Here is a 25,214-nt window from a genome sequence, read left to right on the forward strand (position 1 = left end):
TTACTTCTCCCATTTCTCCGCCTGAAGGGACAGCTCAGTTACATAATTCCCCCCACAACCCCAACTGCGTTATTATCAAGGAGTTGGATTAGCTCCTGAAATGGGCGAACACTGTTTCATCTGTTGAATCTGATGTTTTGTGCATATGTTTTCTTTTTAATTAATGTTGAGGTGAGGAGTGTGGTCATCATCCTGTGGTTGCCTGGTGGCTACACCCGCTTCATTGGGAGTATTTGGGACAGATTATTTTATTAGTGTGATTTGTTTATTTATTTTATTTTTATTTTGTTTGTTTGTTTTGTCTGAGTCTTGATGTATGATGGAGGAACAGCTTAGAGCATTAACCGAGTTACCGCCTACTATAATAGGTTTGTAGAGGGCTTTGCTAAATATGCCACTCTCCTACATAAGTTAGTGAGGGACCTCCAAGGGAAAGGAAAGAAATGAGGCCCTGGTACCAATACTCTTCTGGAAAGTGTTGGGTTATGCCGAGTTTTCTGAGCCATTTCTGCTGGAAATCGATGCTAGTCATGTGGGACTTGGGGCAGTTCTATCTCAAGAACTGGAGGGTCAGTGAAGGTCCATTGCTTATGCCAGCAGAGGTTTGCGTCCCCCAGAGAGAAATATGTTAAATTATAGCTCTATGAAGCTAGAACACCTGTCCCTTAAGTGGCCAGAGTCTGAGAAATTTCAGGAGTATCTACTGGGTGTTAAGTTTGTGGTATTCACTGATAATAACCCTTTGAGTTATCTTCAGACAGCAAAGTTGACTGCTGTGGAGCAGCGTCTCAACTAGCTCTGTTTGATTTCGAAATTAAATACCATCCCAGCACTACAAATCATAATGTTGATGCACTCTCTCTGTTGCCAAGGAAAAGGTCACATGTGCTGTGTTCTTTTTGTTATGTATTCCGGTAACTTGGGTACTTGACAAGACAGCACAGAGCAGACAAAAATATAAGTTGGGTTAAACCTGGTCAAGGGGAGGTCTTGTGAGGTTTGTCCTAATATAGGAGAGCAGCAATGAGTGACACTGTGCTTTCCAAACTGAGAGGGAACACAAGAGAATCACAACACAGAGGAAGGATGGAATAAGGAGAGTTTAAGAAAGCTCTGAGATAGCAATCAATCAGAAGGTCTGCAACATAGTTGGACTGACACTGACAAGGTCCTTAACAGGACACTCTGGGGTAAATTCACTAAAAAGGTTGTACCACTTTTACTTTGATATTTCAGCACACATTCGTGCATCTTATTCACTAACCCCCAGCAATCTAACTAAATCTAGCACTAAATGTGCTGAAACATCACTGCACAGTATTACAATTAAGTCATTATTTAACTTTTCAGCATAAACATGATTCTTTACTTTGCAAATTATTATAGATTGTCCCTTATTTACAAAACTCTATTGTTATGTTCTTGCTGCAAGTATTATTGCACTATTACCATCCATGGAAAGCAGGTATACGAGATTTTGTGTACATAGATCTTGTGGTTGTGGCAGCAGTAAAAAAGTTAGTCTCCACTAAAGTTTTAGATGTGTTTGTGTCGTTAGCTGATACTTGAATAACTCTAGTCCAATAGTCAGGTGCCAAAACTGTGCAAAGAGCACTTACAAATAAACAAAGCTATTAGCAGGCGCAATACATTTTGTGAATTGATTACAGTAGCTGTACAAAGTCTTAAGGTTTATATGAATAAAGCCATAGCATAAATATAATAGCATCAATAAAATTAGCCTAGCCCTGTAAACTACAATATAGTGTGTGTGTGTGTGTGTGTGTGTGTGTGTGTGTGTGTGTGTGTGTGTGTGTGTGTGTGTGTGTGTGTGTGTGTGTGTGTGTGTGTGTGTACACCTATAGCATCTCTACACTTCTAATTATTTACACAAATTACAAGTTATTATTAATTAATTACTATAATAATGATAATAATAACAATAACAATATGAAAGTACAGGCAGTTTTACAAATATTACATTATATAACAGATCCATGTAGTTGATTAACATTAATCAGTAAATAACTATGTAAATACACAGCAAACATACAGAAATAAAATATGATTTTTCATTCTTTTTAGAACACAAGGATGTCCAATCAGTGCTGCTAGCATGACACTTATGTTCTTACATCTTTAAATAACCTCTTTGTCCACACATGCAAAAGTTACATTAAAGCTAATTTCAATGCATTACACCCTCCGCAACAAAGCTAAACAACAATACACTATTAAATGATGTGTTTACTGCTCTATGCTACACTGCATAAAACACTTTAATTATCAGAACAAACATTGATTTGAGACAATAATCTTAATGTTGCATTATATCTGTGTGCATGGTTTTTGCCTTATGTCTAAGAATAACATATTCCTCAGAATTGCTACTGAGACAGATGAGGGTGAGCTCAGCAATGTAATTTCTCATCATAACACAACACGCATAAATATTAATAGCAGGGTTTTTGGCTGGTGGGCATGAATCATTTCTGTAGACATTGGAGAGCCATCCATGCATGCCCAAGAACAGTATTTAAAGATGCAGCTGAGATAAAGAGCGATGCAGTAAGGTATGGCAACCGAGTGAAGTCATATAATGATTCCAAGGCCTCAGACAATCAGGCAAATCAGGCATTTGTTGAGACTCCTTAAGCATGATTTCATTCTGACTAAGGGCAACTGCCAGATCTCATTCATTAAAAGATGTTGTGGTCATGCTGCCTGTCAGTCTAAACAACTATGTGCACTGACTGGCTTTGATGAAACGATGGGAATAAGGACTGATATGATGTGTTCATATTAAGAGGCAATGCGTTCCTAGGTTTCAGTTTGGATATGAAAAGAATACAAATTGGAACATTGCAGTTATGCTCCAATATTCATGTTTTTAACTTGATGTGTTTGTATGTATGTACCTCAACAGGTGTATGATCATCACTACAAAGCTGTACTAGATGGAATGGAGACTGAGAGCATGATGGAAATCCTTCCAGCCCAACGCATTGAAATCTTCAGGATGGGAAACAGCACTGACGAGGTCCTGGAGGTGCACGACTTCAAAAATGTAAGGGTTTACGACATCAGTGTGAGTGAGTAAGTGAGTGAGTGAGTGGTTCGGCTTGCATTCTTATTATACACGTCTCAGCCTAGGAGCTGCTTTCAAAATACAGACAGAGCATTTTCCTTTTGCTCTTAGACTGATGATATTGAATCTCTTGAAAACACTGCTAAGCAAAAGAAAACTGGCAGCAATTACAGCTCGCATCAACATTCACACACTTGTTGCTGGCCCCATCTTCTTCCTAAATTACTATGGTCAGTGGAGCAAAGCCACAAAAGAGATTAGTTTCATTCAAGTCATTGCCATGGGAGACCACAATAGGCAAAATCATTCAAATCACATGTTGATTTAAATGAAATGGGAGTTTGAGCACTGAGCATTCTTCTGAACTTCCTGTAACTTCTACTAACGGTTGGCTCAGGGCAGACTTTGGAATTGATTTTTTGAACGAGGAATGTTGCAAGTTATTACACACACTAAAAAACTACAAACCTTATCCAAAGAGCCCAAAGGCTACATCCCATGAATGGAAATGCAAGTGGTAATGCCAGCAGAAACACAAGCAAAATCCATTCTCTATTATTTTAGACATCTTGGAGTTACTTCCAGAAACTAAAGAAAAGATGAAAATCCCACAACAGCATCTTACAGAAACCAAAGGAGACACATCATAGATTGTGTCATGAACCAAAAGCCATAAAGTATCCTTCAGCATAAGCAAAGAGAATAATACAACAGTACATAGTCTATGAAACTGCAATGCAAGGTACCAGTAAATTCCCATTGCATTTTTCAGAACATGTATTTAAGCAATTTCTCATTAGCAAGCATGCTGTTGTACTAAATATCAGCTATGATTCAGCTGTTGATGAAAAGGCTAGTTTAAAAGTAGCCTAAATTGGTTTCCTGGTCGAGGGTTATTTAAATATTTAAAAAGCACCAGTGCTGTGACACTAAATATCAACACTCCTTTATCACAGCTTGTTCAAAACGGGAAATTCTACATTCTGAATATATGGTTTTCAATCTGAATATATAAATGTAAATCTGAATATGCATATTTAAATCTGAATATACAGTTGTAAATCTGTGTCACGGATTCACCTGACTCTCTCGCCACACACACAACCTGCCCTCTCTCCCGAATACTTATCACCTGCACCTGCCTTCCATCACCACGTCAATCAGCTCCACTACAATAGCCCCACTCACTCCTCACTCAATGTCTGGTCTCCCATGGAATACAGACTCGCTTACCTGTGACTTACCTGTTCTCCTGAAATTCTCCAACGCTCCTCTCCAATGTCATTACAGCGATCTCTCCAAGCTTCCTCTTCAACATTTACTTCAACTTGTGTGTGTGTCACCTAAAGTATAATCACTCCCTACATCAACACAAACTATTATCAGATTTCTGTTCATCACACCAGCTCAATTCTGCATGTTTGTTACTCACCTGTTTCCCTGTTTGTGTTTGGTCAATAAATACCTGCCTTCAGGTTCAAACACCATCATCGAGTCTGGGTTTCCATAACAATCTGAATATATATGTCTAATTCCCTATATATATATATATATATATATATATATATATATATATATATATATATATAGTTGTAAATATGAACATATATTTGTAATACTGAATATGTAATTGTAAATCTTAATGTTTATTTTAAAATATTAATAGAGTTAAAGACCCTTAAAAATAAATATTACAATCATAAAATATAGAAAAATAATCTGAATATATAATTGTAAAGCCTAACATATATTTATAAATCTGAATATATATTTTAAATGTACATCCTGAATATATAAATGTAACTGTAAATATATATACAGTAGTTAACAAATCAGAATATATCAAATGTTTATCCTGAATATTTAAAGGTAACTCTGGAGTCACAAATTTCATTTCTTAATTAAAAATAAATAAATAAAAAGAAGGATAAAACGCATACTGGCAAATACGTGCAAAAGAACTGGAAGTAAAGCATTTCTGCATGAATGAATTGCACATTTTCTCATTTACTGCAGTCATTGAAGTCTTGTAAAAACAGTAACAAAAGATTCTGAGTGCAAAGCTTTAAATGATTTTGCCAATAATCACTGTCTCTATCCATCAATGTGGAGAATAACAATGATTTGTCTGTCCTACAATAAGACAAGATGAGCTATCTTACCACCCATTTGATGATAAGAGAGGTCGGTAAAGATGCAGGGGGAATATCTTAACAAAGTCAAAGTCTGTCTATGATTTCCTAATACAGAAACTGTATACTGCAAGGGTCAGTTTTCCAGACAAAGATTCAGTCTGATCTCAGATCTAGTAATGCTGTTAATAGTGATTCTTCAATACTAAATAGGTTTACCTACAGGCCTTGACTTCACCTACATTTAAAACATAGCATTTGTTGTCTCTCAAGCCAAAACCTTTGCTGGCGGAAGCAGGTGTGGGCATTAACATACAAGTAATGTTCCAATGATTAGAACAACACTACCTTGCCCTCTCTGCCAAACTGTGCTTCCAATCGAATAATTGTTGAGTTGGAAAGCTGTGACAGAGCCTGCACATTTAATCTGGCTAATAGCAAATGTGTACTCTAGCACTCTTTCTTAAATCACATTCTTTCCCACAATTTGTTATACATGTAATGAAGAGTCTCTTCATTTTTCACTTGACCAGGCTCAGCAATAAATGCATTTCAACAGGAAATACTGTAGCTCCTTCTTTCATGTAAAAGCAAGCCATTACCAGAAACTGAAGAGCAATTTGTTACAATCATTTTAGGCAAAAACAATGCACTCCTTTTTTATTCATCTGATAACATTTAGCTGTTTTTGATAATTGGTGAGCTTAGGTGGAAATTACAATTGTTGTTTCTGTGGATGTTGTTAGTGTGTCATTAAACAGAGGTAGCGAGAGCAAGGGAGAGCATGTTGTTAGCTGCAATGACATGCATTTTTGAAAGATGCTTCCATTTATGCATTTTTACAACTAGTATGTTCCTGTAGCTCAACTGGTAGAACATGGCACAAGTAATGCCAAGGACATGGGTTTGATTCCCAGACACAATATTATACCCCAAATGCCAGTTAGTAATTTTGGATAAAAGCGTTTGCCTAATACGGTCTAATGTCATGTCTAATGTAATACTGCCGAAATAATTAAACTCTAATGGGTTCGCACTCACGCTCACTTTTCTCATACTATATAACAGAAAAATGAGAGCAATTGTGGGATGTGTGGATTGCTTAATGCATTCCCGAATGCAGTGAGATATTGTTTTTATTCAGCTGAGTGAAGAGTCTGTTATGTGATAGCCTTTATTTCCCTTGAAGGCTACTTTCAGAGAGTAAAGCACTGAGAACTTTCTTCGGATGCTCCTGCTAAAATGGGTTTTTCTCTTTTCAAGTGTAAAGCAATGAATTCAGTATGGCAGACCATCAGCTGTGGCTTTCAGGAAAAAAAAGATTTTCACTTCACCAAACAGATTAGCTTTGTAACACAGACCATAAGTGCTGCAAATCAATGGGCTTTGCCTATGTATAATCATATACCTCTCTGCTGGCTAAGACTGTAGACCAATAATCATATGTTGTGGGTGTAAAATTATTCTTGTTGCATTAGTTATATAACATGCACTATTTCCTTGCTATGATAAAAAGGTTTTGGGTTGTTGTGCAAGAGTATTCGAGATCAATTGCTTTTGAATTAGGCAATAAAATGCAGTTAATCTAAATAATATCTGTATCTTCTAGGGAATAATGGGCATCCATTTTGCCAAGCACCAGATATGCTACATCAGGACTCAAACCAAGGAGCTTCCCAAGCTGATGGAAGTGGATGCAAAGAATGTGGACATAAAGGTATTCTAACCTCTCCAAACTTACATACATATCTCAGTGATTTGTTTCAGTAATACAGAAAAAAGCATCATTCAGTTTGCAACAGAGCTCATCAGAAGAAAGGTGTAAGAGTACAAAAGGAAACTTACTCCAACCATCACAATTTATCCACCATTCAACCAACGCACCAAACACACACACACATACACACACATCCCACCCCCCGAACCCACCCTTATCTCCCCACAAGCAGTTTCCACAAAAGTATAAACTTGGCTCTCCTGTGGCCAGGAATTCATCTGAAAGTCCGCAATCCCATAACCCCTTTGTGTTACACATCAAATGGTGTTTGCTGTCAATACTGAACTAATATAAATTTTTAATCATCTCCTCTGAAGCCTCAGCCCAAATAGCCTTAAGGAGAGAGAGAGGTCCTTGGGAAAGGTAAGCCATTAAAATGGTATTTGAAGATGTTTGCACCGTAAATTTCACTTGACTCAGGGCTGAAGTAATTCATCTCTGTTCTCCTGCTCTAATGGCAGTCTGTGATGCTCGGCAAGAACGATGGGCAAAATTCTATCAATCAAACATCAATTTATCGGTGTCACGGAGAATGGCAAGCAGTTTCGAATGTGCTAATCTCTCTTTCAGGAATGCTCTGTCGAAGTTCATATTTGAGGGAAGGAGGGAGTGCGCAAAAGTGCACCTTTGCGATTTGTATTAAAAATACACTGATCTGTTGTCATCGCAAGTTCCAGACATCCTCTTTGACTTTTGGAACAGAAGGTATTATAGGCAGAAACAGCCTGCATGTCCTCTCTTTCATCGTTTTAATGTCTAATCCATGTTTACAGATACTAATTGTGAAGCAAACGCCATATGTCGCTGCCATTTCTCCCTTTTTCGCTCATTGTGAAACCTATTTAGATTTTTCAGCTAAGCTTTATTTCACAGATGTGAAATCAATCAGTGTTTGGCCAGGACTGAAGCAGTGGGGCTAGAGAGAGAAAAAGAGAGACAGGGATGTGCCTGAAACTCCAGAGTGGGACGGGACACATGGCACAAGATGGAGCAAGCTGTTTGCACCAAAAAGATGTAGCTAACCAGGATAACGTTCACATAAATGATCTCTCATTAATTAGATAAACAGTTTAAACAGTGACAAAAATGTTAAAATTGCAAGAGTAGTGCTTCAGAGTGCTAACTGTCTTTATTTACATTCCTGCCTTCTCTAAATCTTGTATTTATACACATACCAGCATGGAGATAAATCAGGTTGCTATTGAAACCAAAGAGTACTTGTGTGTATAAATGAGAGAAAGAAGCAGGCCATTCTTTTCAAGGCTGTGGTCATGTTAAGGAAGTAGGGGTTAAAACCCACATTATTAGCTCCAAGTGCACCTGAGCTGCAGGGCATGTGACTCTGGTCCCAGAGCACGCTGCCTTAACACGCTTTACCACAAAACAATGCTGGTTGTGGAGAAACTGCATGCAACTGATAAGGAAAAAAGCAGCCTGTAAGCACAACCATGTGACAAGCATAAATTGTATGCTGCCAGTTTGTTTACTATTTTCAATTTTTAAATTATGGAAATGTATGAAAGCCCTGAACTTCCCTCCGGTCTCCATCTGCCCAAATGTCTCCCGATTAAATTATGGCCGACATTCCAACAAGTCTCAGGATAAGCATTGTCTTTTCCTCATCTCACTTACCTTCTTTTTCTCAGATTCTATACCTACTTTCAATACATGGAACTTTCCAAGAATAGGGTTTACCAAATAAAGGGTGGAACACTTTTTCGACACCTTCCGAAAATGTTGATCAACCACCTCATTATTTTATGAGCTATTTTGTTGTATTTAGTTTGTTTATATGAGGTTAGCAATTTTTGCAACCCTGTTAACAAAATTAAGGAAATGTCTAAATAGAGCTTTAAACCCTGTTTATTGTGATTTTGCAATTTGATATCAATAAACATTCAATTAAATTGACAAAAATAATTTAAAATCATAAATAAATAATACAAAAAATATTAGTAAATAATAATAAATAAAACAGAAAAGTGCATCTGGGTTGCAAGTGTAGCCTAAATTAATCTACCTTATTAGAGGCAAGCTTGACTAGGATTGGGACCAAAAGTCCCAAAAGACTGAAATTTGAATCATTGCTCTCTTGGCCGAAGCTTGAAGTGTTGAATGTAGGGGCATGCTTGAGCTCCAGTTTCTGGATTACATTTCCACAGAGTAGGGTTGCTCCAATACCAACATTTTGGCTTCGGTACAATACTAGCTCTGGTACCTTGGTATCGATACTATAATCAACAAATAAAAAGCCTCAGATTTTTGATGAAATTACACAGAAAATGGCTTGATTAAAATAACTGCATAAAGTCTCACAGATACAAATTATGCATTTTCCGTTTTAGTTAAATGTTATGATAAAATAGCATTTAATCAAATTGACACATACAGTTTTAATCAAATAGAAATATAATACTTTTTTTTTTTTTTACAAAAACTTTTGGTAAAATAAAATGCTACACAAAGGAGCATTATTACTTAAAACATTCATGAAAAAAAATCTGATTACCTGTGGCACAAGGCTGCTTATGATATTGCTTACAGATAATACAAATATAATAATATATAAATTATACAGTCATTTAATACTACATAATTGTTATCAAGAGGATTATTGCTACATTTTGAATATGAAATTTTTATACAGTAGTTATATTTTTTATCTTCAATTTCACACATCCATTTGAATCCACAATATTCGCAGAGAGTCCACTGTATTTAGCAAGGTGGGCGGAATTTCCAGTTGGCTAGCGGAAGTGAGATTGGTTGGCGCTTTGTGTGTAGCCAGTCACAGCTTGCTTGCGTGTCATGCAAGTAAGATTCTTGCTTTTTAAATTATGTAAAATGTCTCGAATAATAATCAAGCGAAACAAAAGTTTAGTCTAAAACAACAATGTTATGATCAGAAACCACTTGCAAAGCACAGCCCTATTGTCCAAGATGCTGCTTCTTCAATCAGCTGCTTACAGAAGGATTGACTTAGGAACATTTGTTTATTGAGGCTTGGGATAATTTGTTTGAGTGCTCTTTTCACTTTATTGGCAAGAAGTCAACAGCGGGGATTACTTATATTATTCATCGCTAAAGTCCGGCTACGATAGACGTACAGAAACGGTTACAATAAACTATAGCATTATTGTGCTAACAGGTATGTGTTCATGTGCTGAAGTTCATTAGACATTTTGAGAATTTGTTCATTTCTATTTAGCATCTTTTTTTGTGAATGCTTCACATGTTTTGAAATGGGATTTTTACTGAGTATAAAAAGGAACAGTGTTTTCCTGAAATCTCTGTGAGCAGTGAAAATATTTTCAACTGTTTTCATGCTGTGATGCTGAATGGATAAATTCTACAGTGAAAGACCATAATTATTAGATGAGACATGTACAGTAGTGAGATGTTTTATCACATTTGAAATGAATTGTATTTTCATTTTCCTCTTTCCTGCATTTTTCCTGCCTGCAATTCACTTTCTTTTGAGTGGCTTTTCAGAATGTGCTTTTCTTCCCTTAAGGAGAAAAGGTGATTTGGGAAACAATGCGGGCATTCATTTATTATCAATTAAATGTATTTGTACAGTCTGTGCTTTTATTAATACATTCTGTTTTATAGTTGCTTTGCAGAGAACATTTAACTTTTGTGTACGATACGTATAATGTATGTCCAAATAAATATATTTATTTTTATTGCCATATATATATATATATATATATTGCTATAATGCCAGCTAGGGCGTAGAGGCACGGGACTGGCGTTGTTTTTAAACACCCCGTGATAATGCGGCAGGTGTCGTTGAGGGCTGTGTCAATCAGTTTGGTATGGTGGGAGCGGCTCCAGCTTGAGCACGCGTATTCAGCTGTGGAGAAGCACAGGGCTAGGGCAGTTGCCTGGATGGTTGGTGGATCTTCAGGATATAAAGCTGGAACAGTACTGATCCATGCTTGTTAATCACATTTTTTTTAAATCCTGATCTATACTGACACTCATTTACAAAGCTGTCAGGTGTAAAATTATTTGCACAAACATACAAACATTTTTGTATGATTTGGGGCACATTTCCTTCAAAAACAAAACTTTCCCACTGCGTCTTCATTGGCTCTGATGCCGGAGTACATGAAGACTCTTATGTTCACTTTTAGAGCAACAACAGAACAATTGTGATGCTTATGAAGCTGAGACATACTTCTCACTGTATCTGGCTGCTCCAGTGCGAAAATAAATGGCAGACTGTGTGTAGATCACTCAGGTGAGGAGGGTGGAGTCCGTCACCAGTCGTGGGCGAGGCCTGTTCTAACGTGACATCACTTTAGAGCAGAAACGAAAGCCATTCATTTTGACGCACTGTTTTTGATTTATAGAAATATAAGAAAGAGGAGTGGGTGGACTTTAAACATTGTAGGGTGGTTGTGTACCCACACTGCTGACTCACATTTATGTACAAACACCATATAAAAGTTAATTTTGCATAATAGGTCCCCTTTAAGCTTATCAGGCTAATTTTCAGTCATGTTACAGGATCAGTACTCTAATATTTGTTTACTTGTATGAAAGGCTTGCTTTGCTCGAGCAGTTACTCAAGCAGTCCAGCATCAATGTTTGCTCCGCTGACCTTAGTTTTAATATTAGGTTAAAACAGCAGCCTTCACTGCTTAAGTCATGCAGGCTGTCCTCCTAGTCATCATTAGTTTAGCATGATGTGCAGGAGAGGGGGCTGGAGCGAAGAAAATGTTTAAAAGACTGCGCTTTACACTAAGAGCGGAGGAGTGAGTGAAGCTTTTAATCAGGCGGAATCGGAATGGCTACAGGTCAGTGCAGTTTCACTTACCAACAAACAAGAAATGGCAAAGAAAATGACTTCTAATAAAACAAGAGTAGGGATTAAAGTTAGAGGGAATGGAAGAGAAAGATAGGAACCCATATAAATAATTGTAGTTCAGACAATAGCCCCAGGATTTTACATCAAGCTTAACTAATGTGCAATTAAGCTTTAGGATGGGAGAAAATCATATTATAAAAAATATTTGTTTTTCAATATATGTGAGCCATTTCTCTGGTCTCTCCACTTATTAACAAGGGAATGTGAGGTGAGTTTGTTTGTATTTCTATTTATACATAACTACAAGCTAAACAAACACATACTTAATGTGATTACATTACACAAATGACATTACATGCCTCTTCCTAGATCTCCATTAAATCAAAATGGCATGCAATCACTATCGTTTAGTAATAATAGTTTACTTTACAGATCATAAACTGCAGAACCAACAAATTAAGTATATTAATATCAGTCATATAATTAGTTGTTTAATGGGTGGCAGGGTGGATGCACAACGTTGTGCTTTATTTTGTCTGCAGGATTGAACATTAAGTCTGTTCTTTCTTCGACCATCATAGCTCAAGACTTCAAAGTCATTATAAAGTCAGATTTTTATAATTATTATTTTATTGCCCCATTGCTGTTGAATTAAAATGCAACACCACTTGTTTAACAAAAGGGCTTACTAGGGAAATAGGGAAAAAATTATCTGTTTCGCTGGAAGGTACAACTTTGGTCTTTAAGGGAGGTCAAATGAAGTATTTTAGCCATGGTCAGCAGTTAGTTCTTTGGTTCCCTGTTGAGAGAAGATGAAATGATCCAAGGCAATAGAATAAAGCAGATTCCCTTGCTTTATCTTGATGGGCTGTTGAAAGGAGTATTAGGCTGTAGGCTGTTACAATGTACATTGTATTCACAGGTGGGTGAGACTGGCGAGATAGATATGCAGGTGGTGGACTCACAGATATGGATCCCTGCTGAGGAGCCCATCTCCAACAGAACATTCCTGCTCAATTCCATGATCTCTGAGGTTTGCCAAGAGCTGCCCATCCACTGGATCCACCCTTCCCCTCTCAGAGGTACCTGGGCAACATGCAGGAGATCGCCAACTCTAATCCCAAATAAGCCTTCTAAGAATATTCAAGGATCAATTCAAGTTGAACTCTATTGACAGTATCTGCCACATGCTGTCGATTACCTTAGGAAATAATTCTGATTCGTCACTCAGTTTGTAAAAACAAACAAAAAAACATGTGTAAAAATATAAGTCTATGGGTCAAGAAAAATACATAGATGATAGCGATTGTGTTATTATTACGTTGCTATAAATATTTTCCACCAGCAGGTGCTATCAAAGAGCATGTTGAAACCCTAGAATTACAATATCACAAATTATGTCCCTGACCATTACAGTGAAAGGGATAGTTCACCTCAAAAATGAAAATTCTTTCTTACTTTAATACAAGTACTTAAATATTAATAATTTTTGCACCAAATGTGATCGTTTCAATTTAGAGGACATTAATTTAACAGCTGGTGTGATATGAATGATGGTTATGTTTGTGATTTATGGAGCTTCAAATGGGAAATCGCCATCCACCATAGGGTCAGTAAATAATGAGTGAATTTTTGTTTTTGGGTGAACTATCCCTTTAATACTAGCCATGGGGTTGTATGTCAGTAGATCATTATAATTAATTATACTTGCATTATGTATAATTTAGGAGGCTGGAGCCTACATCCAATTAGTCCAAATGAACAGCCTTTTTCACATGAATTAAAAGAGCGGGTCGTAGAGGTATACCTGACGTGCAAAAAGGACACATTAACTGTGAAAAATAATATAAGACACACATACTCTATATTCCTATTGTTCAATAGCTACTAATATCTTAAGAATGGGCTGTTTTTGTTTCTATAGCTTGCACTTTGCAGGCACAATTTTCCCAGACCACTGACCCCTTGACTTTGTGTATACTTGCATGAAAATACTTAATACTTAAACTTAATTTAATACCTAAATGTTTTACCATCTAGTAACCAGTGGTGGAAAGAGTACTGATTTGTATTACTTAAGTAAAAGTACTGCTACTGAAGAAACAATTCACTTGACTACAAGTAGAAATACTGAGAAAAATTATGACTCAAGTATGAGTAAATAAGTAGTTTGCTGAAAAACGTCTCAAGTAATTATGTTACAAGTTACTTTATGAAAATTATTTTATATATAGTATATACACTTCCATTTTTAGAACACAAAGACATCTTTGTTCTTGAAAGAAATTGATGCTTCCTTTCACAAAAGATGCATTACATTTATAAAAATACTGGCAAAGTAATTAGTTGTTAATTATTATTACAGTTTGTTATTACAATTGTAATTCTAATAATTATTATTACAATTGTTTTAAGTGGTATTTATTTTGTATTTATCTTTACCTGTGATGGCAAACATATACTGTGTCACCTACTTCTTATAAAATCATTCTAAAGTGCTAATTTGGTACTACATTTTTTTTCTTATTATTAGAATGAGTGAAAATTGTTCCGCTACCATGCGGAAATCACAATACAGTGGGTTTTTTCCCCATTTGCTGAGGTATTGAGTTCTTACAAGTTTCTTTTCACTTGCAAGTCAAATTTTGGTTTTAAAAATAGGCAAAAAGAAACACATTTCTCCTGAAATTTTATTTTCTCCTAAATTCTATTGTTTTAGAGAGATGAAGGCTATTCCGCATTACTGTTTAAAAAAAACTAACCAGGATAGAAAGGGAAGTCTCCTCACATGTCCTAAACTAGAAGCTTCTAAATGACAAAGATATGCATTGCTGCAAGAGGATTCTTGGACAAACAGAAATTTTTAAGAATACAACATTTACTTAAATAGAAATAGCCATCTGAAACATTCTAAATGTCTCTAAATTGTGAACGAAGCACGTTCATATTTCAGGTTTATTCTAATTCACGTATTTCCAAGTATTTTGGCTTTTAAGTTAACATACTGTACAAAACTAATATAATGCAATATCATAGAAGAGGATAATTATCCTCTATAATATTGCAGCAATTATCCAGATATGGAATGAGATTATTTTTCAAAATGTTATCAACTCCTACATGCCAACTGAATTAAAATAAGGCAAAAACAATCATTTCTCACAGTGTTTAGTGAGAGATATGATTGATTCAAACACTAAAAGTGGTTGTTCTGTATTGTATGTATTATCTGGTATGTGTTATTGCATTACAGTTGTAATAATAAAGTCTTGATTAACATTATGGGTATTTAACATATTGCACGATGATGAAGTGAACACAAGTGCAGTTTATTTACAAAACGATGATTATGCAACAAACCCTAACTATACCAGTGAACATGAACTAGACACATAAACTAAAGTAGATATAAACTTGAAACTTGACTATGAACTTGACATGATATGACTTGAAATCTGTTACAATAAACAATACTCGACACGAGACAATGGCAAACGTGAGGGCTTAATGACATGGGGAATAAGACAACCAATGAACAGACAGAACTATAAACAAGATAACAAGACTAATAACCTTAAACCAATTACAAACTAGAACTAATAACAAAGCAATCAAACAATGAACCAATGAAAACAAGACACATGAACATAGAGGGAAAACAGGACATCACATGACTTGCACTTTTCAAAATAAGAGACATGAAAAACGGGAACCAACAGAATAAACATGACAATACTGTAACCTGCAGGCTTATAAACATTATACTTATAGGTTTATAAACAGGTTTAGCACTTATAACTTGCAGAAATCATGGAACAGTGAAAAAACATTGTGACCAATAGGGGTACAGCTTGCTCACATGTGACTTTTATTGACATAATTTTGGTCCGTCTTGAAATGTTGCCTTGCAAAAGCGAACAAAATAAATCAAATGGCCTATAGGTCTGAAAACACCCTTAGATACATAAAACATTAATGAGTGGTAGCCACAAATCAGCTTCTGTTGGTGATTTTTCCAAATGAGAACATCATAACAGCATTTGAGGGGTTTATTTTCTTAAGAAAGATCAAAGGGTGTCTCACAGTACCTATTAATTGTTTCAGAACATGTGTATCGATGAGTGCGTCATGTCATCCTCTCACTCCAGATGCTGAGTTCCATGATATAGAGGATGTGGAGGAGACCCCGGAGCTGGAGGTGAGAGGGCCACGTCAGGCCAGGGATGTCATGGACCAGTTACCAGTAAACGACTATGTAAGTATCTGAGCGTGAGGTTTTTTACAAGAAGAAATGTTCAGACTGCGGTTGAGCTGGATAGTCATGCTCTTTCTTCATATAAATCATTCATTAATCAAAGTTCCCTTTCCTAACTTAAAACAGACTATGTGGACCACATGGCATTGAAATTGCTCTATATATCTGCCTAAATCAGGTCAGTTCACTTTAGACTCCCTTAATGTCTTGCAGCTAATGGAGAGGGATATTTAGCCTTCAAAGGAAGCAAGTTTCCCTTAAGCCCTCGCACAAATTTTTCTTTCCTCTCTTTTTGTGTCTAATGTAGCTAGTGATGTACAAAGAGAGCCTCCCAAGGTCACTCATTAATGAAAAGATAAATGTATTAATCATGCTTTAATTATCAAGTCATAAAGAATTAAGCACCCATGGAATGTTCTTTATTACTTTCATGAAGTGAAGCGTATGCTTAATGATTAATTATCCTAAAGTCGCAAAGGCACAAACATATACACAGCTCAAAACACTTCACACAACTACCCATATACCTCCGTAGCATGTGACTTCTAGCCTCCTAAGCTCAGGCGTGAGGAGAAGACGAAGACGGAGAAAAAAAGAACTTTGGAAAAAAGGCAAATTTATCTGCAGAGGCCCAAGGATGTCTTGTTTGCCCACCTCATCCAACAACCAGGGGAAATTCATCATTTCGTATAATTAAAGAAAACCCAGATGAAACCACCTTTCCCTTTTGACATCATCTCCTTCTATCAGGTGGTTAATGCACACCAATCCAGCCAATTCCAAGGCTGAGCACAGGCAGGCTGTGTTTGTGGGCAGAGCGATAACAAAGGTTTTTGTGAACGTCAGAGGGGATGTGGCTCCTGGTAATTGGAGTCTGGAGTCATGTAGATGCTGCTGGCTGCCCAGATATACCAGACCTTTCAGAGAATCCTAGACCCAAGCCCTTCTTCAGCTCTCCCACTGGCTGACATCTAGAGCTGGGGGGATGGAATTTATATTTTGCTACAGGTCTCTCTACCTGTTGTGCACTTTTTATAAATAATCATCAAAGTTCCTGTGACAGAAGGCCTGAGATATACGATTCTGACCTTTCCCCAGCCCTACCATGCCGATGCATTTTGCGCTAGCACAACTCTGGATATCTTTCAAACTGAATAACTATCATCTGGCTGCGCTGAGAAATTACATCATGGTCCTTGACCTATATTGGGAGGATAAGCCTCTGATGATTGGGTCCAGACTTGCTGCAGATGTTTGATGGTAGGCATCATGACCCGGTGTCCTAGCCGAAAGCATTCGGGCTTGCAGATCACTGATTAAACCTGCCTCAACCCATCTATCTGAACATTAAATGCATTGTGTGGTCAAAGAATAATTGAAGATAAGTTTAAACTTAAGACACTAACATAAAACAAAAAGCTTCCTCCCAAGTCTGTTGTTAAAGGAATAATTCACTTAAAAAATACAAATATTCTATCATTTACTCACCCTTATTTTGTTCCAACCTGTATCACTTTCTTTTTTCTGCAGAACACAAAATGATTAATTATTAAGGATCTCCTCGTTCGGTAATTTCAATACAATGGCAGTTCATAGTGACTCACTTTAAAGCTTAAAAAGGACCTTAAAGTACCCAATGCGACTCGTGAGTCATATTCCAAGTCATTTAGATGAGAAGCAAACCAAAATTTCACCAACTCAGCTCTACTTTTCACGTTCATGACAACAGCGCTTTTTGCCTTTGCTTTTTACTCTTTCATAGTAAAATTAATTTCACCTATCATGTGCCTTCAAAAGACTTCAGGAGTCAAATTGACAACTTTTATAAAGTGTATATTTCTGGTCCTAGATGCTGATTGGTCAAAAGCCAGTGCTCAAAGTGGATGGCTACGCACCAGTTCGCAGTACCTGCATTTCTATAATTGAATCTAAACAGTACTGGCAGTTTTTCTTGCATACCATCACTTCTCAGATTCAAAGTAATTTCTTTATTTAATGTAATTCAGTGGATGATTTGATCTGACCCGCCAACTCATTTTGATAAATCAGAATTATGTAGTGCTTAAAGTGATAACGTGAAGCCTCACTTAACCTGCATACATGCATATCTGGAGCCTGGTCTCATGAAATTTACGTGAGTATTGCTACGGTTTTGCAAAATGTAATTTACGTGGTGTATTACACATTTGGCTGCAGTCTGAAAGAGAAATGTCCAGCTTAAGGTGTCAAAAACCCAGTGACATGAGGTTGTATTCAGATGAGCTTTTGAAGATGGATTTAACAAAAGCTTTACCCAGACATGGGGACTTGTGACTTGGTGACTTGGACTCGAGTCGACTCGAGTCGCTATTTTTATGACTTGTGACTTGACTTGACAAAAAATAAAATACTTGAGACTTGACTCGGACTTGGAAGTTAAAGACTCGGGACTTGACTTGACTTGAGACACGAAGACTTGAATGACTTGAGTGTTAATCACATCATGTTTTCAGTTTGAATATAAAATATATAAATTATTTAAAAAAATAAAATTGATCCAGCTGGAGCGCAGGCTGAGAATAGTTTTGTCATGACTGGATCACGACACTATAGGCTATCATCAGCCATGCCCTCTCGTACCTTACGCACACCACGCCCACTTAGATCAGATAACACATCAGCATGTCAGCCGGAGGGGTAACGTTACCGAGGGTCATCGCTTCGGCTTCAAAAATTATTATCAAGATGGCAAAAGACGAACAGCGCTTTGCAAGACATGCAACGTTAAGATCGCGGACAGCCAGACGACAACCTCCAATTTCGATCCGCCATTTGAAGAGCCATTCTGCCCAGTAAGTGCTTGTCAATTTGTTAATTTTATCTGGTTAGTTGGTAGTTAGCTAATGTAATAATAGCAGGGTTCCCACGGGTCCTTGAAATCCTTGAAAGTTTGTGAATCTGAAAAATAAAATTCAAGGCCCTGGAAAGTTCTTGAAAATAAACATACATAGATACAGGTCCTTGAAAGTGCTTGAATTTATTTTGTGCAAGAAGTTTTCTTGAAAAAAAAATCTGTCCATTAATTTTTTATTTCGCCAACACTTCGTGGCTTATGCTGCATACTAGCCTGCTTGATTTACGTTAGTTACGCGCATTTACGTTAAGTGTTTCCCGCGCGAGGTACTTTGTTTTGTACGTTGCCATGACGTTCACGCGCACTGGTACCTCAACGTTTCCCACTCACAGACATTGCAAAAATAGGCTTATGGATCTGTGTGAGTGAGTGAGTGAGTGTGGGTGTGGGAGTGTGAGAGCGTGAGAGTGAGTGTGTGTGTGTGAGCGCGAGAGTGAGTGAGTGAGTGAGTGAGTGAGTGTGGGAGTGTGGGAGAGAGAGTGTGTGTGTGAGAGAGAGTGTGTGTTAGAGAGAGTGTGTGAGAGAGAGAGTGTGTGTGTGAGAGAGTGTGTGTGAGAGAGAGAGGAGAAATGTAACAAAGTTTAATGTACGTAACTGTGTTTGAGAGAGTCTGTTGGATGTTAAGCTGTTATTTGTTTTATGGACTCAATGTTGAAAATTTAAAACATTTCAAACACTGTTGGCAGAAGTGAAAAATAAATAATTTTATGAAGTTACAATTTTGTTTGATTCCATGATGTATTTTACTGAACATGAGTATTGTAATTTACTGACAGTTACTTATATCTTGTCTTTTCACTTTATTATGATCAGATTCTGCAGGTAAAATTACAATAATAAGGTGACTTGACTTGGACTTGACTTGACATAGCCTGTGACTTGACTTGGACTTGACTTGACATAGCCTGTGACTTGACTTGGACTTGACTTGACATAGCCTGTGACTTGACTTGACTTGACTTGCCCAAGAAAAAAATACTTGGGACTTACTTGAGACTTGAAGGTTAAGACTTGAGACTTACTTGAGACTTGCACATGTGTGACTTGGTCCCATCTCTGGCTTTACCCTTGTCACGAACCCCGCTCCCTCGCTCCGCCCCCTCGAGCTTCCACGCTCGTTCCGCCCCCTCGAGCTCCCACGCTCGTTCCGCCCCCTCGAGCTCGCACGCTCTTTTTGCTCGCTCGAGCCCTCACGTCCACTTTGCTCCTACTCGCTCACATGCTCGTGAGGCAATCTCCCTTCCTCGAAGTTTCTCACACGCTTCCAATCCCCCAGAACATTATGACCACCTGCACTCGTGTCATCTGCACTCCTGCACATTAGTTTCACCTGCACTCGTCTCATCACCTGTCATGGTTTACACCTGCACTTGCCCCTATATATATCACTACCCTTTCGTCTCACGGCTGTTGGTTATTGTATTTAGTTTCCCGTGTCTTTGCCCCCACTAGTCTCGTCTAGTTTTGATCCCCTCTTGAACTCCTCTTGATTACCCCCTTAGCTTGCCAGCTCCTCATTCCCCTAGTACCCCTGTCAACTCCCTTTGTTAGTTTACCCGCCTCTCGATCCTGTTTACCCCGGCTTTGACCCTCGCTCCCTCGACTACTCTCCGGATTTGCCCCCTTTACTCTCTTTGATTCCCCGGCTTTTGACCCTACGCTTCCCTCGACAACTCTTCACTGGATTTGCCCGTTTGTACTTTTGCCTGCTTTTATTGTTAACAATAAAAGCAGTTTTTGACTTACATTGTGACTGTCTCATCTTGTGTGTGTGTGTCCGGGTTACAGAATAACCAACCACACCGAAGACAGTCACAATGCATCACGCGGAGAATTCGCGCAGCTCACTAGAGCGGATGTTTTCAGCGCACTCTGCCCCAGGATCTACCGGTGGGAGTCATGATCGCGCGCTCACAGCCCAGGGCCAGCAGGTACGTGCGATTTTTGATTTTTGTCACCCTGCTTCACCTGTGTCTGCCCCTGAGCCCGTTTATGCTTCCCATGCATATTTGAGCGCCGTGAACTCTCCACCCCCGGAGAGGTTTTTTGGCTCTTCGGATGCTGACCAAGGGGTTTTTATGTGAGGCAGCGGTTGTGTAACTCATAACCCCGCCCTCAACATTAAGGACATCGGCCCGACTCTTGGGGTTGCGTCAGGGGAGTCAACCCTTGGAGGTTTTTGTTATGGATTTTTGTGCCCTGGCGTACCAGGTGAATTTTGATGAGGTGGCTCTGAAAGACATTTTTCAATTTGGACTGAATGAGCCAGCCTCATCATTCATGCCTGGTGGTCGCTGCTCTCTCAACCTGGCTCAGTTTATTGACCTCGCCCTACTGTACGCTGGTTCCTCGTTTACTGTGGGGGAGGCAGAAACTGAACCAGCGTTCCATACCACGGCCCCCGTCTTGAAGCCTACCACGGCCCCCGTCTTGAAGCCTGTCGCGGCCCTAGTCCCGAAGCCTGACACGGCCCTAGCCCCGAAGCCTGTCACGGCCCCAGTCCCGAAGCCTGTCACGGCCCCAGTCCCGAAGCCTGTCACGGCCCCAGTCCCGAGGCCTGTCACGGCCCCAGTCCCGAAGCCTGACACGGCCCTAGCCCCGAAGCCTGACACGGCCCCAGTCCCGAGGCCTGTCACGGCCCCAGTCCCGAAGCCTGTCACGGCCCCAGTCTCGAAGCCTGGCACGGCCAGCGAGTCAACGCCCATGCCTGCCACGGCCAGAGAGTCAGCGCCCATGCCCGCCACGGCCGGCGAGCCAGCACCTGTAGCCTCGACCGTCCCCATGGCCATGTCCCCTGTTGGCCGAGGACGCAAGAGAAGGAAGAGGGCCCCTTCTCCCCAGTCTCGTCTTGTGCTCAAGACCGCAGAGGTTCCCTCAGAGTCTTCCACAGCTCTTCCGACCTCTGCTCCGCCCCCAGAGTCTTCCACGGCTCTGCCGGGTTCTGCTCCGCCCCAGAGTCTTCCACGGCTCTGCCGGGTTCTGCTCCGCCCCAGAGTCTTCCACGGCTCTGCCGGGTTCTGCTCCACCCCCAGAGTCTTCCACGGCTCTGCCGGGTTCTGCTCCGCCCCCAGAGTCTTCCACGGCTCTGCCGGGTTCTGCTCCGCCCCCAGAGTCTTCCACGGCTCTGCCAGCCTCTGCTCGCCCCTCAGAGCCCTCGCGGCCTCCGCCTCTCGAGTCTCCCAAGACTCCTCCTCCCGAGCCTCCCAGGGCTTCTCCTCTCGAGTCTTTCAGGGCTCCCCCTCCCAAGCCTCTCAGGGCTTCTCCTCTCGAGTCTTTCATGGCTCCCCCTCCCAAGCCTCTCAGGGCTTCTCCTCTCGAGTCTCTCAGGGCTCCTCCCCCCCTCAAGCCTCTCAGGGCTTCCCCTCTCAAGTCTTTCAGGGCTCCTCCTCCCCTCGAGCCTCTCAGGGCTCCGTCCCTCGAGTCTTTCATGGCTCCACCCCTCGAGCCTCTCAGGGCTCCGTCCCTCGAGTCTTTCATGGCTCCACCCCTTAAGCCTCTCACGGCTTCAGCCTCTCGAGTCTCTCAGGGCTCCTCCTCCCCTCGAGCCTCTCAGGGCTCCGGTCCCTCGAGTCTTTCATGGCTCCACCCCTCAAGCCTCTCACGGCTTCGCCTCTCGAGTCTTTCAGGGCTCCTCCCCCTCTCAAGCCTCTCAGGGCTTCCCCTCTCGAGTCTCTCAGGGCTCCTCCTCCCCTCAAGCCTCTCAGGGCTTCTCCTCTCGAGTCTTTCAGGGCTCCACCCCCTTCCAAGCCTCTCAGGGCTTCGTTTCTCGAGTCTTCCAGGGCCCCACCTCTACAGCCTCTCGAGTCTTCCACGACCTTTTTCCCCGAGCCTCTCACGACTCTACTCCCAGAGACTCCAGAGCTTTCTATGGCTCCGCCTCTCATCACCTGTCATGGTTTACACCTGCACTTGCCCCTATATATATCACTATCCTTTCTTCTCACGGTTGTTGGTTATTGTATTTAGTTTCCCGTGTCTTTGCCCCCGCTAGTCTCATCTAGTTTTGATCCCCTCTTGAACTCCTCTTGATTACCCCCTTAGCTTGCCAGCTCCTCGTTCCCCTAGTACCCCTGTCTACTCCCTTTGTTAGTTTACCCGCCTCTCGATCCTGTTTACCCCGGCTTTGACCCTCGCTCCCCTCGACTACTCTCCCAGATTTGCCCCCTTTACTCTCTTTGATTCCCCGGCTTTTGACCCTACGCTTCCCTCGACAACTCTTCACTGGATTGCCCGTTTGTACTTTTGCCTGCTTTTATTGTTAACAATAAAAGCAGTTTTTGACTTACATTGTGACTGTCTCATCTTGTGTGTGTGTGTGTCCGGGTTACAACCCTAAACATAACCAATAGTTTTTTTTTATATATACTGTAAATGAGACAATAAAAATGACGAACTAACCCAACCAACCCCTAAACCTGTTTTTAAAACGCATAGGCAAAATGAAAAGCACATTTTCTGAAGCAAGCACGTCTTTCCATGTCGCTTTATGACACTGTGGTGTCATGTTTTAGCTTGTGTTCTTGAATCCCAGTCCCCGGTTTCATATCTGACTGTGTTTGGATCAATTTACAGATGTGTGTCAGCATCCTCAATCCCGAACATCATCAGATCAGTTTGTTCTAACGTTATCTGGCTTCTGCACAAATTCACAATATGTGCAGGACAAGGAAAGGCTAATATTCCTCTCATTGAATGGGAGGATAATTGCTCTTTGAGTTTTTTTATTTATTTTATGTAAAAAGACAGTTCTGCATTAGATAGACATTGTTCTCTTACACCCCGTACACAAATGCAGAAACTTCATCTGTTGTTGTTGCTAGTCTCCGTATTGTGAAGTTGCTAGTGGGCGTTCCTACTGCTGTTGTTCTAATGTTATTGGTGGACTGCACGCATGACCATGTTTTTTGAAAATATGATCAGAAATGGGATGTACAGCTGTTAAAAATACGATTTATTTCTAATTTGACAATGAATCAGTTTTCTTGTTCCTAAAAGTGAACATTCTGCAGGGGAGAGTGTTTTATATGAACTGAAACAGTGCTCATTGCAACATATTATAACTAATAGATCTATCAATGTAAGAATCAAACTCACTCAGACTGCCGATAATTCTTTCCCACGCATATTTTATTATTACAAACAAATCATAGAGCAGTGAAATAGCTCACAGAAACATCACAATGCTGCTCCATCTAGTCTGCACTCAATGTCATGGAAACGAATGACATGATCTCCACGGACACCTTCTTTGCTGATATTGGTTGTCGCTCCTGATAGTCGTTCTTCGTTTGCATAAAGTTGAACTTTTATCTAATCACATCTAATCTAAACACATCTAATCGCCAGAGGCCGCTGTCACTCATGTCGCCAGAAGTCACCAGCTCTCATTGAAAATGAATGAGCACTAGTCGCTGGAATTCTCTGCATGTGTGTACGGGGCTTTATGCTGGTTGATGTTGTCAAAGATACAGACTTTAGCAGATCATGTAAATGTTCTTCCTCAGTTTTCATAAACAATAACCATACATGTTTTATGTTTTTCAAAGTAAAGTTAATCAAAACCTATTTGTTATTTGAGGGTGTGAAGGCATTTATGCTACATCCAGATTTTACATTTTTTTTATTAAATACTATTTGAATGAAAATAAACGCATATCATTAACGAAAAAATGAAAGTGTTTGGTAATATAAATACGTAAAAACGTTTTGCCCCCATTTAAATTTTATCTGGATAATCTGGCTCCTGCAAGAAAGTAGTTCTGCCATGCCATATAAACCCCCACATTTAATTATTTAATTTTAAATAAACATATTTTGTGACCAAAAGCACATTTGTTTTTTATTTAGTTAAAAAATCGGATTTAATAAAAAAATGCAGGGTTTAATGCACTTTTTTCATCCACTTCAAGCATGGTCAATAGCCGTGCTTAATTCACAGTATACCACAACTACTTTACTGAGTTACTATTTTAACTGTATCAGTATGTGTCACTGCTGACCATTATTTTCTTGCAGAACACCTTTCTGTTTACTGTGTAAGGGACAAAATATTCTAGTGGAAGGATGACATTTAATAATTTTACTTAAAAGAATATTTAACATTTAAATAAACATTTGTGTCCTTAATATTTTGCCTTTTTTCAAAACCAATAAGGTACGTGAGGCTGTGCAGTATTGTTAACATAGTCACAGCTGAAGTGGTTGCAGGCAATCCACTTCAAGTTGTGCCAAACAACACCCTTTTATATACACT

General features: G+C 39.5%; 2 protein-coding genes across 2 annotated transcripts in view; both read left to right on the forward strand.

Annotated features, from left to right (window-relative positions):
- LOC127663229 (uncharacterized) overlaps nt 1-25,214 on the forward strand; it is a 516,242-nt gene that overhangs the window by 157,115 nt on the left and 333,913 nt on the right. The window lies entirely within an intron of this gene.
- The window catches only part of tnmd (tenomodulin), an 86,475-nt gene that overhangs the window by 50,981 nt on the left and 10,280 nt on the right, over nt 1-25,214 (forward strand). The window contains exons 3-6 of the mRNA XM_052154755.1: nt 2,927-3,067; nt 6,830-6,937; nt 12,736-12,895; nt 15,962-16,068. Coding sequence (XP_052010715.1) covers nt 2,927-3,067; nt 6,830-6,937; nt 12,736-12,895; nt 15,962-16,068 — 516 coding nt within the window. The remainder of the gene's footprint in view (nt 1-2,926; nt 3,068-6,829; nt 6,938-12,735; nt 12,896-15,961; nt 16,069-25,214) is intronic.

Source organism: Xyrauchen texanus, chromosome 23, assembly GCF_025860055.1.
Source record: "Xyrauchen texanus isolate HMW12.3.18 chromosome 23, RBS_HiC_50CHRs, whole genome shotgun sequence".
Lineage (NCBI taxonomy): Eukaryota > Metazoa > Chordata > Actinopteri > Cypriniformes > Catostomidae > Xyrauchen > Xyrauchen texanus.